The sequence below is a fragment of the Mustela nivalis genome (assembly GCF_964662115.1).
Source record: "Mustela nivalis genome assembly, chromosome: 13".
Lineage (NCBI taxonomy): Eukaryota > Metazoa > Chordata > Mammalia > Carnivora > Mustelidae > Mustela > Mustela nivalis.
The window spans coordinates 44,933,803-44,950,524 of record NC_139032.1 but is presented as its reverse complement, the minus strand read 5'-3'; the positions used below and the strand labels follow the sequence as shown (position 1 = coordinate 44,950,524).

The 16,722-nt window shown below is 39.5% G+C and overlaps 2 protein-coding genes and 1 long non-coding RNA gene across 5 annotated transcripts in view; 2 read left to right on the top strand and 1 right to left on the bottom strand.

Annotated features, from left to right (window-relative positions):
* Nucleotides 1-16,722, top strand: part of LOC309846456 — a 644,888-nt gene that overhangs the window by 424,674 nt on the left and 203,492 nt on the right. The window lies entirely within an intron of this gene.
* Nucleotides 3,581-6,767, top strand: RPS6 (ribosomal protein S6). Its single transcript, XM_082695365.1, has 6 exons — nucleotides 3,581-3,856; nucleotides 4,387-4,518; nucleotides 4,966-5,176; nucleotides 5,556-5,702; nucleotides 6,383-6,540; nucleotides 6,631-6,767. Exons 1-6 carry the CDS (start codon nucleotides 3,851-3,853, stop codon nucleotides 6,724-6,726), a joined length of 750 nt encoding a protein of 249 aa, XP_082551491.1. The 5' UTR covers nucleotides 3,581-3,850; the 3' UTR covers nucleotides 6,727-6,767.
* DENND4C (DENN domain containing 4C) overlaps nucleotides 7,062-16,722 on the bottom strand; it is a 143,905-nt gene continuing 134,244 nt past the window's right edge. For all 3 annotated transcript variants that reach the window (XM_082695351.1, XM_082695350.1, XM_082695352.1), the window contains 3 exons: nucleotides 11,899-12,049; nucleotides 10,147-10,211; nucleotides 7,062-9,933 (listed from right to left, as the gene is read on the bottom strand). In XM_082695351.1, the coding sequence (XP_082551477.1) occupies nucleotides 9,797-9,933; nucleotides 10,147-10,211; nucleotides 11,899-12,049 (353 nt within the window). In that variant the 3' untranslated portion in view covers nucleotides 7,062-9,796. The remainder of the gene's footprint in view (nucleotides 9,934-10,146; nucleotides 10,212-11,898; nucleotides 12,050-16,722) is intronic.

Here is a 16,722-nt window from a genome sequence, read left to right as displayed (position 1 = left end):
GAAAGAGTAGAGTTTCTTTTTTTTTTTTTTAAAGATTTTATTTATTTATTTGTCAGAGAGAGAGCGAGCGAGAGCAAGCATAGGCAGACAGAGTGGAAGGCAGAGTCAGAGGGAGAAGCAGGCTCCCTGCGGAGCAAGGAGCCCGATGTGGGACTCGATCCCAGGACGCTGGGATCATGACCTGAGCCGAAGGCAGCTGCTTAACCAACTGAGCCACCCAGGCGTCCCAAGAGTAGAGTTTCTTCAAAAAAATTAAAAATAGTGGCACCTGAATGGCTCAGTCAGTTAAGCCTCTGCCTTCAGCTCGGGTCATGATCCCAGGGTCCTGGAATGGAGCCCCATGTCAGACTCCCTGCTAAGCATGGAGTCTGCTTCTCTCTATGCCCCTGCCCCCAGCTTGTGCTCTCTTTTGAGCTCTCTCTGTCTGAAATAAATAAATAAATAATCTTTTTAAAAAATTAAAAATAGAACTGCTGTATAATCCAACAATGCCACTTCTGGGTGTATATCCAAAAGAAATGAAAGCAGGGGCTTAAACAGATATATTCACATCTATGTTCATAGCAGCATTATTCATACATTGGTGGTTCAGTGGTAGAATTCTCACCTGCCATAGCAGCCTTATTCACAACAGCTAAGTGGTAGAAGTAACCCAGATACTCATCAACAGATGAATAAACAAAATGTCGTATATAGGCACAATGGAATATTCTTCAGCTTTAAAAAGGAAGGCTTTTACAGGCTACAGCATGGATGAATTTTGAAGACATTATGCTAAGTGAAATAAGGATCACAAAAAGATAAGTACTACATGATTCCATTTCTATGAATTTGACTACTTGAAATACTTCATATAAACCAAGTAGAATGGTGGTTACCCAGGGTGGGGTGGGTGAAGTGGGGTGGGGAAGAAGAGGAGTTGTTTAATGGGTATAGAGTTCCAGTTTTGTGAGATGAAAAAGTTCTGAGGACCTGCTTCACAACAATATGATTATATATATATACGTATATAAAATCACATTGTTGTGATATATATATATAATATATGTGTATATATATATTTTTAAGATTTATTTATTTGAGAGAGAGAGCTCACATGAGCAAGTGGGAGAGGAAGAGGAAGAGAGAGAATCTAAGTACAGCACAGCCCCAACATGCGGGGCTCAATCTCACAACCCTAAGATCATGACCTGAGCTGAAATCAAGAGTCAGATGTTTAACTAACTGAGCCACCCAGGTACCCTACAATTATATTTAACACTACAACCTGTATACTTAGAAGTGATTAAGATGGTAAATTTTGTGTTTTTTACCACAATTAAAAAAAAAAACATGAAAAGAAGAAGAAAAATCTGAGAAGTAGTCATGGTTTGACTCTTTGTCTCACATTAACTCCCTATTACTACTACTTCAGTGAAAACAGAACTAAAAAACACAGTTGGGTAAAGTACTTGAATAGCTTCCTATTTTTCCAAAGAAGGCCAACAGGTGTTGGCTGGGATTTGGAGACACTGGAACAATCATCCATTGCTGGTGGGAATATAAAATGGCTCAGCAGTTGTGAAAATAGTTGGGCAGTTCTTCCAGGAGTTAAACACAAAATTTACATATGACCCAGCAATTCCACTTTTAGGTATACACTCCAAAGAATTAAAGACAGATACTCAAATGTACCAGCACTACTCGTGAGTTAAAAGTTGGAAATGATCCAAACGTCCGTCAATGGATGAATGAATGGATAAACAAATTATAGTCTTTATAGTGGAATATCGTTCAATCATAAAAAAGAATTAAATATTAATAAATGCTACAAGGTGGTTGAACTTAAAAAACATGAGAAGCCAGACATGAAGTTCGCATATTGTGTAATTCCATTTACAGAAGATGTAAATCCATAGAGACAGCACTCAAGCTGTGATTGCCATTGGGTGCTGGAAAAAGGGAATGGGGAGCAATTGTTTAATGGTGACACAGTGTCCTTCTGGAACTAGACAGAGGTGGTAGATGCACAACATTGTCAGTGTACTAAATGCTGATGAATTGTTTACTTAAAAATGATTAATTTTGTTATATCAATTTCACCTCATTACCAAAAAATTCCACAGGTTTTAAATGTGTCATTTCATCAACATTCTATACATTAATACTAGGTGATCAAACAGGATTTAGTGGACTATTTCAATTTCGAATGTGAAATGGGCCTAAACTCAAAACTTTGTGATACTGAAGAAGACGTGATGTTAAAAAAAGAAGAAGGAGAAGAAGAAGAAGAATGTGACGACAACAATGAAGGAGAAGAAGAGGAGGAGGGATGTAATCATCTTGGAAAGTAAATGATTGTTTACCTGAAATGCAGTTTCTATTTCTTGAAAAAAATATGGAGTAAATAATAGACAATAAATGTTCCTTCTTTAAGGATGCTGAGTGTGGTCTTCAGAGTTAGACCACCTGGGTTCCCATTCTTGCCTTCCCAGGAATGTTCTGGAGGACTATTAAATGCACTGTATCTTTTTCATGTCTTGTGTACTATTAAGAATTGCATCACTGGGGCACCTGGGTGGCTCAGTGGGTTAAAGCCTCTGCCTTGGGCTCAGGTCATGATCCCAGAGTCCTGGGATCCAGTCCCACATCGGGCTCTCTGCTCAGCGGGGAGCCTGCTTCCTCCTCTCTCTCTGCCTGCTTCTCTGTCTGCTTGTGATCTCCCTCTGTCAAATAAATAAATAAAATCTTAAAAAAAAAAAAAAAGAATTGCATCACTGCAGATTCAAGATTTACTATAAAACACATTCACTTATTCTCCCTCTACTGGCTGGTTCCATATTACCACACTGTAATATACTAATACCTACCAGAGTTGGGGCTATAAGTTAACAAATACTTACTGAATGCTTATTCTTTATGTGCCCTGCACTTTGCTGTGTCCTATGTGTTCCATAGAGAAGTTTAGACAGTAGCCCTGCCTCATTTATCATTTAGGAGAGGGCAGAGACCATAAACATACCAATTATGTATCATTAAGTATGAGAAGGGAAAACAGTGCTATACCAGAGATAAAAGGTGGGATTCTATTATAGGGAGCATGGACAGGAAAGGTTTTTCTTGGGACATCTAATCTGAACGACCTACATAATATTAACAAATGGCAATAGATGAATTTGTGGGATGTCTGAGGTCAGGAAAAGGAGATTGCAAAGTACTTAACTGCAGTGGAAAATGATGCATTTCCAGCAACAGCGATATAATTTTTCACTGTAAAAGATCCAGAGACAGAAGCCACCCAATGGTGGCCTGGCTTAACTTAGGGTAATTGTGGTTATTGACCTGGGCCAATGGGAAGGTGTGATTCTGCGACAGAACGACGATGACGGCAGAGCGGTTAGAGGACAGACAAATCACGGTTTTCAGGGCGTCCTGCTGTGAACCGGAACCAGAGCACCCCAAGCTTCTCAACTAAAAACTAAAAATATTCAGACGGTGTCTAATGTACAGGAGAGGCCAAAAGAGCTGAACTCTGGTCCTGCCCTTCCCCTATGGTACCAGCAAAGACAGAGTGTTCGGGACCCAGCCCAGCGGGAGTCCACCCTGGTTCAGGACAAAGCGGAACAGGTCAACCAAAGAGAATATAACCTTCAGAAAAACTTGCGCAGGATAGCCGGTGTTCCACCGCCGACCGAGCCCACCTCTCAGGGCTTATTAACCCCGCCTCCGGAAGTACCGCCCGCCGGCGCTCACTTCCGCTATCCCTGGCGGCAGCTTATCTCGCGAGAATTAGAAGTGCCTATGAGACATGGGCTAAGCGGAAGTCGGGCCTCTTTTTCGTGGCGCCTCGGAGGCGTTAGGCTGCTTCAGGATGAAGGTAGGAAGTGGTGGAGGCTTTTGGAAGTGGGCTCCGGGGAGGCGAATCGAGCCCCAGAACATTGCAGTGCTACCGTCCTGGCTCTCCAGAGTCCTAGCTCCAGGTGGAGAAGAGTCTGAGGCGGGAGAAAGCCTGCCGCTCTCGGGTCCGAGGGCCCTCAGGAGAGCGGATGGCGAGCGATTACAGCTGGAGTCGCGCCGGGCGGGGAGCGCCATGGTGGCGTCCTCACGCTCGGCCGGGCGAATGCGGCCCTGCTGCCTCGTTGGCGGCCGGTGGGTCGCGCTTCTTGCTCTGTCGGGCTGAAAGGCTGCGGAGGGCCCTTCGGCCCCGGAGTCATTCCGCGAGGCTTGAGGAAAAATGAGCTTAGTTTTAGTGGGATGTTTGTGCGTTATTATGCACACGTGTGCTTTAGCCAACAAAACCGACACCTGAAGGTATCGGCTCCTCGTCTGGGGGGTTAGGTAATGGCTTTTTGGTGGTTCTGCGGTTTTCTAAAGCTCTTCTCCCCTTCCTCCCCCCTTAATCCTTAGCTGAACATCTCTTTCCCAGCTACTGGCTGCCAGAAACTCATTGAAGTGGACGATGAACGCAAACTTCGAACCTTTTATGAGAAGCGTATGGCCACAGAGGTTGCTGCGGACGCCCTCGGTGAAGAATGGAAGGTTGGTTACCGAATTAACTGTCGGTGCTGTTGCTGATTGGTAATTGTGGAGCGGGGTTCCTGCTCCGGGTTCTGTCTTCTGACCTTGGGTTACACCTCCACGTTTCGCTTGAAGTAGAGCTGTCACCTTGCGGGGTTCTGTGTAGGCCAAAGGAGAATACACACCTAAAGTGGTTTAGAAAGTGCCAACAAGGGTGGTTTCTGGTTGGTTGCTCGTTTGTACTTGTCGTTTCTTAACATAATCTTTCCATTGCTCGAACTGTTACATCTAGTAAAACATAGATTAGAAATGGGACTTAATTGAGAAGAATTTGCTCGTTGATGTTGGCCAGTTGAAGGTACAGACAAAACTTAGTAACCAGAGAAAACTGTAAGTTTCAAATGGGCTTTGATTGAGGATTTAAGGGCCGTAATCCTTTATTTTACAACGTGTCACTGTATTCTGCAGGGTTATGTGGTCCGAATCAGTGGTGGCAATGACAAACAAGGCTTCCCCATGAAGCAGGGTGTCTTGACCCATGGCCGTGTCCGCCTGCTGCTGAGTAAGGGGCATTCCTGCTACAGACCAAGGAGGACGGGAGAGAGAAAGCGCAAATCTGTTCGGGGTTGCATCGTGGATGCTAATCTCAGTGTTCTCAACTTGGTCATTGTAAAGAAAGGTGAGGTTTCTTGTGTTCTTGAGTTCAGTTTCTGTTGACACGGACTCATTTATTTATTTTTAAAGATTTATTTCTTTGACAGATCACAAGTAGGCCGAGCAGTGGGGGTAGGGGGGAGACTTCCTCTCGAGCAGAGAGCCGAGAGCCAGGTGCGGGACTCGATCCCAGGACCCTGAGATCATGACCTGAGCTGAAGGCAGAGGCTTAACCCACTGAGCCACCAAGGCACCCCTGACACTGATTACCAAAATGGTTTTTTATTTGCAGTATCCAGTTTGACCACTGGACTTGTTTCTTTACCAATGCATAAACAGTAATTACGGTTCTTGTTTGTAAGCAAGTTGTGGAACTAAGAAGTTCTGATCACTTTCCTCCTCAGGAGAGAAGGATATTCCTGGACTCACTGATACTACTGTGCCTCGACGCCTGGGGCCCAAAAGAGCCAGCAGAATCCGCAAACTCTTCAATCTCTCTAAAGAAGATGATGTCCGCCAGTATGTTGTGAGAAAGCCCTTAAACAAAGAAGGTAGGGGAAATTATGCAATTTGGGGTTTGCTCAATTTCAGTTGTCTGTAGCATTTTATACAGATAATAGAAAGTCCATCTATTATGTATTTACCGTATTTTAGGAAAATATTGGGAAGAGGGTCAAGATGGGCACTTGTTACTAATCCTTGTTGTATCTGATGGTTCTCTAGAGTATTAGAATTTTACGTGAAATTTTGCCTGGGTTACTGACGTATGTTTATCTGAAGATAACTTACCAGACCTAAAGTTCATTAGTTTTGGTTAGGAGTCAGGAAGATAATAGGAAATTCTGAGACTGTTAACTCCTGGCCTTTATTTTCTTGATCTGAGATGTGGATAGCAGTTGTAGGAGTTGTGGCCATTAGAAGGAAAATACTTGATTCAAAATCCTAGGAACAGGGCGCCTGGGTGGCTCAGATAGTTGTCATGATTTCCAGGTCTCGGGATTGAGCCTCATGTGGGGCTCTCAGTGGGGAGTCTGCTGCTTCCTCTGCCCGTCTTGGGTTTTGTTGACAGGGTGGTAAGTCTATTGAGTTATATAGTAGTTTAGATTTGGCTTAAAAGGCTTCCTACATGTAAGTTCTAGGTAGTCCTGTTAGTAATGTTTTTAAAATGTAGATGTGGATCCTGATGAACATGGGTATTGACAAGTGATTGAATCGTCATCTAAATTTTCAGGTAAGAAACCTAGAACCAAAGCGCCCAAGATACAGCGTCTTGTTACTCCACGTGTCCTCCAACACAAACGTCGGCGTATTGCTCTGAAGAAACAGCGCACTAAGAAAAACAAGGAAGAGGCTGCAGAATATGCTAAACTTTTGGCCAAGAGAATGAAGGTAAATCAAGAAGACTGGGGGAGGGAAAGTCAGGCCTGACTTTGGATTTTTAAGCCGGACAAACTATAACTGCTTTTTTGTTTTGTTTAGGAGGCCAAAGAAAAACGCCAGGAACAGATTGCCAAGAGACGGAGGCTGTCCTCTCTGAGAGCTTCTACCTCTAAGTCTGAGTCCAGTCAAAAATGAGATTTTCTAAGAGTGACAAATAAATAAGATCAGACATTAAATCCCCTTCATTGACTTTTCATTGATGATAAATCATAGATAAATGGATGAAAAAAGTGAGATAAATAGGGGAATATTATATACAGCAATCTGATGGTGGATAAAGTTGCAAGAGATATTTCAAAGTGAAACCCTTCAAGGTGAGCAGTTGAGACAGTATTGTAACAGTGGATGGCCAGAACAGGGTTTCTTTTGGGATCGGTGGGTGGCTCAGGAAAGGATTCTGAGCATAAGGTACCTATTGCTTTTTCAAGCAAGGCGTGGAACAATTTGGGGGAAATAAGGGACTAGGACTATTAATATTTTGTACACTTTATTTTGAGGAGTACAGTTTTAAAGATCTATACACAATACATGAAAAGTGCCCTTAAGAAGATGGACATTGTCATAAGTAAAAAAGATACCTTGTTAAAAGCATAGTTAACAGATACCATTTTAAAACAGTTCACAAAGCTTTTAAAACCAGTGCAAATTATATTAACAAAAGCTTTTCAATTCTAGTAAATTGTTACTCATGCATTTTTATGGTTTCACACTGTGCCTTTAAGAAACACTTAGATCAGTGAAGGATGCACAAAGTAGTATACTTCTAATGTAGCCTGTCTAGTTTCTGTATAGTAATTGCAGTTAGAAGTATCCTTTATAGACTAGAAGGCTCTTAAAAAGGCACATCACGCTTTAAGGGTGAAGAATGGGAATTCCTTATTTGCTGGAATACATGTTTTAACCACAGGTAAGTAAAATTTTCAAACTGCTTTAACATGGAGACTGAAGCTGTGCTTTGCACAATGCAGATTGTGATTCAGAAGATTTGTGGCCCCAGATTGTATGTTAGTAATAAGTTCCCAGCTAATGTCAATAATGCCAGTCCTCAGACTGAACCAGCTAGCTGGGGGAGATAATGCTGCTCTTAATACATGGTATTAAAAAGTTGAATAACATGAAAAATTTTAATTGGCAACTGATGATCCATAAATTAAGGTCAAACTAAAAAGGCAGAAAGGGAAAATGGAGCATTTGTAAGTGATAACATAAAAGGAATAAACACCGCAGTTGGGGTAAAGTCCAGAAGGCAAGTCCGGTATACAGTCAAGACTATCAAATCCAAAACTAGTAAGTAATGCTAAACATCTGGACTAATTTGAAAGATTGTTTGCAGAAGTTCTCATGCTTTTTAAGTTTAATACATGGCTACAATCGTTCTAGATATTTCTAAATGTATGGATAATGACTGCATTATCTGGCCTTACAGTTTTGTTTGCAGTAAATTTTTAGTGGTCCCCTTTCTGTGGCAGGTACTAGAAGAGGCCTTTGTGCACTTTAAACACAACAACCCCTATTTCTAAATGAAAGCAGGGTAAGGTTTCCAATGTATAATGGCTGAGTTATTTACTAGGAAATGTATACTTTGGAACGGTAGAGCCAAATCTTCAATGTGTGAGGTGATCCTCCTTAACTTAGTAGGAAGTGCTTTGGTAGGTAATTTAGTTCAAGTTAATGAAGACTACAGAGAAGGGGAAAAACACTATCAAACTCTAAAAATCACAAAGGTTAGAACTGCACACATTTCAGGAGCCTTAAGCAAACAGCAAACAAGAATTTTCCATTTTTATTCAACCTCAAGCTTAGATGTAAGATCATTACAAACTTTGTTGGGACAGTAAATGTTAAGTACCAAGTGTTAAATTGCAAAAATACATATTCTGAGATAGTGCAAATGATCCATTTTTAAGGTAATGAGTTGTACATAATTTCTGTCAAGTTCTTTCACTCAGCAATTTCATAATAAATTGAAACAAAATCTGCATAGGTTAGATTAGCCCTGAAATGTTGAAAGACTAGTATAGTAAAAAGTTCTAAAAGATTACACCAGGTGGGACATTTTAACACCTGGAAATTCTATCAACTAATTCAGTCATCTGCATAATTACTGTAAAGCACACAACCAGTGGCTTTTTCAAATCTTGCAGAGTTAAGGCAAACCTTAATTGTTGCTAAGGGTTTTTAACGAAAGGCCATGATAAATGTCAGGCATGTGAGGTCATGATTTTCTTGAACCTACTGGCAACAAGCTCAATAAGCTTTAACGTTTTAAGACTTAATTGATCCATCCTAAAAAACTATTTACAAATGCACAAATAACAAGCATACAAATTAAATATACAAGAATAAAATTCTGTGTGCAGTGCAAGTTTATCCCACAGGTTTTTAAAAGTGACCAACAGCAACAATTGATGTACCTGAACAATTTGAGGTCAAAAAAATAAAATTTTAAGCACATTCCAATTTTGTAAATTATGAGGCTGGTTTGATTTCATTTAAACTATGATTGGTTCCTTTATTCCAATCTTAAAGCTGTTGTAAACTAACATGGTATCGGGAAGAGGATGAAAAGTCACTTGGATATTAAAGATAAAATCCGCTAAGGAAGAGAATACCTAAGGCAAGGCTGCCCTCAGACTTTAAAATAGTTTTGATTAATGACTACAGCTGAGTTTAGTAGTAGTCATGTAATAGTTGCAGACCCCTTTCAGAAAATTGTATTGCAACATGCAGTCTAGGAATTTTAATAAATATAATATGGCTGTACATACAAATCCCTACACAGCCACACATATATACACACACATACACAAACAGTTGCTCCTGTAATTGAGATTTCATTTTTTGGGGGGTTAGGCAAGTTTACATTAAACTGCTATTCCCCAAGACCAACAACTTAAAATACAAACAAATGCCAAGAATGAATAGTTTCGCATTATCAAACAAATACACTGAGAAATCCAAAAACCGTTTTGGATCAATGCACAGGCAGATGAACCATTCAGAAGTTGCAAGCCTTTTAGATAACTAACCCTGGGGCATTTTTATGTTGTGAGATGATTCAGTATGAATTATATTTCATTATATGTTGTCCCAAGCGTTAACTTCATTTCCCTTTCATCAATTGTTAGCATTTGAATAAACCTTGAATGTTTGCCAACGGAATCTATTCCCTCAAGCTTTGTTGAAAATCTACTGAGCATCTTATTTAAATGAGAGGTGCTCCAAAACACTTCCTGCACCATTCCATACTGATACTTGGTGGAGCATCAATTTTCTGCAGCTTTTCAAGAATCTCTGAAGATAGATTATTGTATGCAAGTCCATATTCATTGTCAAAAGCCTCTGAAAGACATTTTCAAAAATGCAGTTGTGATTTGTTAGAAGTTATAAAATGAAAAATGTCAGTAATTTTATATGTATCTATAAACTGCATATTTAAAAGAAGAAATCTTTGGAAAGTAGAGGATCAATATTTATCCAAACTAATTATAATTCTGTAAATTACTTTAGAAAATGAAAGAACCTCCTTTAGTAATCCTTAATTAACCAACTTACCAATATCAATATTCTCTCTTCCAAGGGATACTAATGATAAGAAGAGGATTTCTCGGTATAAACTCCTATAAAACAAGTATTTTTAAAGTTAATGGGTAGAGAACATAAAAATGCACATATGAAAGTTTTATAAAATGGTGAAAAATGATTACGTTCTATATCTAGTTAACAGTAATGTGCCCATGTCAGTGTCCTGGTTCTGATAAAACACTACAGTTAGATGTCAGTTTAGGGGAAGCTGGGTGAAAGTATGGTGACTCCTGTGCTACTTTTGCAATTTACTTTGAATTTCTTTTTCAAGTTAAAAAGTTTCAGACGTAAGGCTTCACACTAAAAACTATTTTAAGTGGTGTGTTTTAACTTTATTATAATATTTTAGCAGTATAAATACAGTTGACCCTTGAACAACATGGAATTGAATTTCATGGGTCCACCTCTATTTTTTTCTCAATACAGCAGAGTACTGTAAAGGTATTTACTAACTTTATTGTAAAAATTCATTATATTACACAACATACAAAATGTGTTTTGTTTGTGTTATTGGTAGGACTTCTAGTGAACAGCTATTAAGTTTTGGGGAAGTCAAACATCATACGCAGATTATCAATTGCAAGGCGGGGGGGTCACTCAAGGGTCAGCTACAATAGGTAACTGTTTTAACTCTACTTTGCAATTATAATTTGCAAAAGAGTTTCCTCTCATCTTTTCCCACTTGACAAAGTAACATTAATTTTTAAATAAGTTAGGGGTCTAAAACCCTTGGACACTGTGAAAAGTGGTGTGGTCTTTATTATTTTTTTTTTAATCAATAAAGGACAGACTACAATTGGCTTGTGAACATAAAAGTGTAACAAATCAAACCTTGAAAATGAGCTTCATAGCTCAGTTAAAAATGAAGGAAAGCTTAAAAAATGAACTGATTTCAGAGTACTTAACAAAAAAAATTAGAGTAATGCTGATTTTGATAATGCTTCATACAGACTTGTACAGAAGCTTCAGAAGTCGTAACCTATTTCTAATTTTCCTTCTCTGCCTTTAAACTACAGATACTTGAAACTTGCTGCCCTTTAGACCCTGAGATTACAAAAGGATCCATTCATTTTCATCATCAGTTCATGCTCTGTCACTTCTGAGGTTATCTTCAAATATGCCATGACCAAAGAAACTTGCAGAGGACTTGCCAACTCTTGCCAACTGTTGGTATTTGGTAGCATTTATTATGCCACCTTTTCTGTAGTTTCCACTGCAAAATTCACTTATACTGAGACTGGGATTAGTACTGATCTAAGCCTGTGAGCAGACAATAGTAAAAGATCAGGAAAGCTCTATATCCTTTATAATTTACTGTTTCCATCACTTACATAAATTGTTTCTATTCATAAACAGGTTTGTTTTGTTTTGTTTTACTGTCCCACAAGAAAATAAAAGATGTGGAGGTATGACAGGGCCTGAACAAGTAGTACATATGTACTGACATCACTGCTAACGAATTCATAGGTTTCCAGTGAATAGCAGTAATGTTTCCCCAAAGACTCTACATTTTAGACATGAATGAACTACCTCCTAAATTTTATTCTTCCACACACAATTTTTATAATATTTGCTCAAGTATGAACAGATACATTTGGGCAGCACTTTTTGAAACAGGTGTTCTACACTGAGTATGTTTCCTTTACAACTAGAGATATTCTAAAAATAATACTTAAACATGAAATTGTCTTGAGTGGCATGAAGCAAAAACTGGATTCCTACCTTTGCCTTTTCATGTCTGGCTTTATTAGCTGTGAAAGTAGGTTGATGGGTTTAAGAACATCATTATGTTGAATACTCTGCCTGATGGTTTCTACTAAAGTGCTTGTTTCTTCTTGTTCCTCTGACAGGAGAGATAATTTCTTTTCAGAATCTAATAATAAGAACACAGTAAATCAGAATACTTTTAATTATTTTTGTTTAAAAAGTTTTTCCCCCAGAGTTGTAGCATTTTCTACAAGTATTGTCTTTTATTCAACACTGCCCCCTCCCACCAGTAAAATTATGTATCAATGTGGCCAGCTAAAAAAATATTTTTCCTGCTTTCTTCAGATATGGAAGTCCAGTCCCTTTGCCTTCTCCCTGAATGTAGGGGTTCCTTCTTCAGGCTGGGATGTGATATCTTGTACTCTGGCAGCAATCGGGACCATGAAGCAACCTTAACCAATGGAAAAGGCACTACACCAGGAGCCTGGGTAGCTGATGACAGGAGTTACCTCCCAGTCATGGAGTGTCCACTTCATAACTTCTTTGAGAGAGAATAATCTTAACCTGTTTAAGCTTCCGTTATTTGCTATTAAATATAGCAGAGTATAATCCAAATTGAAACAAGGGTAATTCCAGAATTACTAAGAACAAATACTTATAGATTTCATAAATTACAAAAGAGCTTTAATACTAGGATTTTTTTTTTTAAGATTTTATTTATTTATTTGACAGAGAGAAATCACAAGTAGATGGAGAGGCAGGCAGAGAGAGAGAGAGGGAAACAGGCCCCCGCTGAGCAGAGAGCCCGATGCGGGACTCGATCCCAGGACCCTGAGATCATGACCTGAGCCGAAGGCAGCGGCTTAACCCACTGAGCCACCCAGGCGCCCCTAGAATTTAATCATTCTAATATTAAAAATACACAAGTCCAGGTGCCTGGATAGCTTGGTTAGTTAAGCATCCAACTCTTTGGGTTTCAGCTCAGGCCATGCCTCCTGGGTGAGATCAAGCCCCATATGGAGCCCCACTCTCAGTGCGGAGCCTGCTTAAGAGTCTCTCTCCCTCTGCCTTTGCCCCTTGCCCTGTTTGTGCTCTCTCTCAAAAAAAAAAAAGTAAACAGGGCACGTGAGTCACTCAGTGGGTTAAACATCTGCCTTTGACTCAGATCATGATTTCAGGGTCCTGGGATCGAGTTCTGCATGGGCTCCCTGTTCTGCGGGGAATCTACTTTTCCTTCTCCCTCTGCCTGCCACTCCCCTGCTTGTGCTCTCTCTGTGTCAAATAAATAAACAAAATATTTTACAAAAATAAGTAAATTAAAAAATCAACAAAGGGTGATTGGCCTGGAAGAAAGGTAAAACTTTAACACTGCAGGTAATTCCAGCAACTATACAATTTTCTGTGTACCCATGTTAGTTGAGATGGGAATATGTATCCAGTAGCTCCGTAGTCAGCCTCAGTTAGAGTGCCTGTCATAGAACAAGCTACTGTGTTTTTCATTCAACACAGCCTCTTAATAAAGACAACTAGCAGAACTTCATTTGTATTCAAATAACAAAGTTCTCTGTTAAAAGGAGAAATACTGGCTGCTACAGGTTCTGATTCTAGCTCTTCCACCTGCTACATGATGGTCTTTGAATATATTTGACTTTTATGCTGTGCTATGATCTTAGAACCTAACCTAAATATAATCTGCAACTTTACTGTTTCTCCCATAGTTCAGTTTTTTAATTACTATTTGAGAAATAATTCCCATTCAATTCACCCACTTAAAAGTGTATAATTCCATGACTTTTAGTATATTCATGAAGTTTTGCAACCATCACAATCAATTTTTGAAGATTATCATTCCCCCAAATAAACCTAACAGCAGTCCCTCCTCTATCTCCCCAAACCTTCAGCCACAGGCAACCACTAATTACTTTTTCTCCACAGATTTACATGTTCTGGATAGTAATATAAAAGTAATCATACTGGGGCGCCTGGGTGGCTCAGTGGGTTAAGCCACTGCCTTTGGTTCAGGTCATGATCCCAGGGTCCTGGGATCGAGCCCCGCATCGGGGGGTCTCTGCTCAGCAGGGAGCCTGCTTCCTCCTTTCTCTCTGCCTGCCTCTCTGCCTACTTGTGATCTCTCTCTGTCAAATAAATAAATAAAATCTTAAAAAAAAATTCTCTTAAAAAAGAAAAGTAATCATACTTTGTGTTTTGTGAGTGGTTTCTTCTATAATGTTTTCTAATTCATCCATATTGTAGTATGTATTAATATTAATAACTTTTATTTCTAAGTTAAGAATCCATTGTATGGATGTACTATACTTCATCCATTTCTCAGTGGATGGACATTTAGGATGTTTTCATTATCTGGCTATAAGAAAATGCTGTTAAGCACAGTGTATTACTTTTTAGACATACGTATGTTTTCATTTCTCTTGGGTGCATACCCGAATGCTACTGCTGTGTCTCATGATAACTGGGCCATTTGGAGAACCTTTGAAACTGTTTTCCAAAGCAGCTACTTTTTATTCCACTCAGGAGTGTATGAGGATTCCAATTACTCTATATCCTCACCAATACTTGTTAGTATCTGATGCCTCAAATTAAGGCCTGCCTAGTGAGTGTGATACAAGCGGGGGTGGAGGGAGGGAGGGACAGGGGGAGAGAAATCCTCAAGCAGACTCCCCACTGAGCTGCAGGTGGGGCTTGATCCCAGAACCTGAGATCGACCTGAGTTCAAGAAATCAAGAGCTCAGCCAACTGAGCCATCCAGGGGATCCTCTATTTTATTCTTTTTAATGCTATTGTAAATGGGATTATTTTTGTATTATTCATTAAAAAGTATATGGAAATAGTTAATTTTATTTAAATTAGCCAGCATATAGTACATTAGTCTTTGGTGTAGTGTTCAATGATTCCTTAGTTGCATATAACACCCAGTGCTCATCATATGCCCTTCTTTTTTTTTTTTTTTTTTTTTTTTTTTTTTTTTTTTTTTTAAATCTTTTTTTTTTTTTTAAGAGTATTTTTTTTTTTAAGATTTTATTTATTTATTTGACAGAGAGAGATCACAAGTAGGCAGAGAGGCAGGCAGAGAGAGAGGAGGAAGCAGGCTCCCTGCTGAGCAGAGAGCCCGATGTGGGACTCGATCCCAGGACCCTGAGATCATGACCTGAGCTGAAGGCAGCGGCTTAACCCACTGAGCCACCCAGGTGCCCCTCATATGCCCTTCTTAATCCCCGTCACTCAGTTATCCCACATCCCCCCCATACAGGTAATTTCTGTGTATTGCTCTAGTATCCTCAACTTTGCTAAGTTATTACTTCCATATAGGGTGTGTATTCTCTCTATATCTTTTGTTAGATTACTTTTATTGTTGAGGAGCCCGACTGGCTCAGTTGGTTGAGTGTGTGGCTCTGGATTTCAGCTCAGGTCATGATCTCACAGTCGTGAGATCAAACCCTGCATCAGGCTCTGCAATGGGCATGGAGGTTCCTCCTTAGGATTCTTTCTCTCTCCCTCTCCCTCTGTCCCTCCCCAACCCTGCTCATGCTCTCAAAAAAAAAAAAAAAATTATTGTGAAGTATAGTTAACAGGTAATGCTATATTAATTTCAACTGCATAACACAGTGGTGTGGCAATTCTGTAGCTCACCACAGTAAATATAGTCACCACGCGTCACATTAAAACATTGACCATATTATCTTTGCTGTAGTTCTCTTCTCTGTGACTATTATATAACTGAAGTTTACATCTCTTAACTCCATTCACCTATTGTGTCCATTCCTCACATCCGTCCCCTCTGGCAACTACCAGTTCTCTGTCTTTATGACTGTTTCTGTTTTTTTTGTTTTTATAGATTCCACATATAAGTGAAACCATGCAGTATTTGTCTTTCTCTAACTTATTTCACTTAGCTTAATGCCCTCAACATCCATCCATGATACTGCAAATGGCAGGATCTCATTTTTAATGGCTGAGTAATATTCCATTATGTAGTACTTCCACACACCTGTTATCTTCTTTATCAATTTGTATTGGTTGCTGGACACTTGGGTTACTTTCATACCTTGGCTACTATAAATAATGCAGCAAACACATTGTTTTTTATTTCTTTGGGCAGAAACCCTGTAGTGGAATTACTGGATCATATGGTAGTTCTAGATTTAATTTTTTGAGAAACCGCCATATTGTTTTCCACAGTGCTGCACCAATTTACATTCCCACTAACAGTGCACAAGTTCCTGTTTCTCTACATGCTCAGACCACGTGTTCTTACTCTTTTTGATATTAGCCATTCTGACTAGTGTGAGTTTCACTGTGGTTTTGATTTGAATTTCCCTGATTAGTGATTTTGAGCACCTTTTTATGTGTCTCTTGGCCATGTGAATGTCTTCTTTAGAAAAATGTCTATTCAGGTGATCTTCCATTTTTAAAACTGGATTATTTGTTGTTGTTATGTAAGTTCTTTATATTTTGGGTAATAACTCTACTGAAAGTATCATTTGCAAATTTCTTCTCCCAGGCAGCAGACTGCCTTTTCATTTTGTTGATGGTTTCCTTTGCTGTGCAACATCTTTTTATTTTGATGCAGTCCCACAGTTTATTTCTGCTTTGGTTTCCCCAGCCTGAGTAGACATACCCATAAATATGTTGCTTATGGGCACCTGAGTGGCTCAGTGGGTTAAGCCTCTTGCCTTCACAGCTCAGGTCATGGTCTCCGGGTCCTGGGATCAAGCCCCACATCAGGCTCCCTGCTTGTGGGGAGCCTGCTTTCCCTCTCTGCCTGCCTCTCTGCCTACTTGTGATCTCTCTGTCAAATAAGTAAAGAAAATATTTAAAATA

What these genes read in the sequence shown, in the direction of transcription:
- RPS6 (XM_082695365.1), top strand. An exon ending in CCCTCGGTGAAGAATGGAAG is followed by an intron (nt 4,519 to 4,965) that starts GTTGGTTACCGA and finishes TGTATTCTGCAG; the next exon opens with GGTTATGTGGTCCGAATCAG. An exon ending in AAAGCCCTTAAACAAAGAAG is followed by an intron (nt 5,703 to 6,382) that starts GTAGGGGAAATT and finishes CTAAATTTTCAG; the next exon opens with GTAAGAAACCTAGAACCAAA.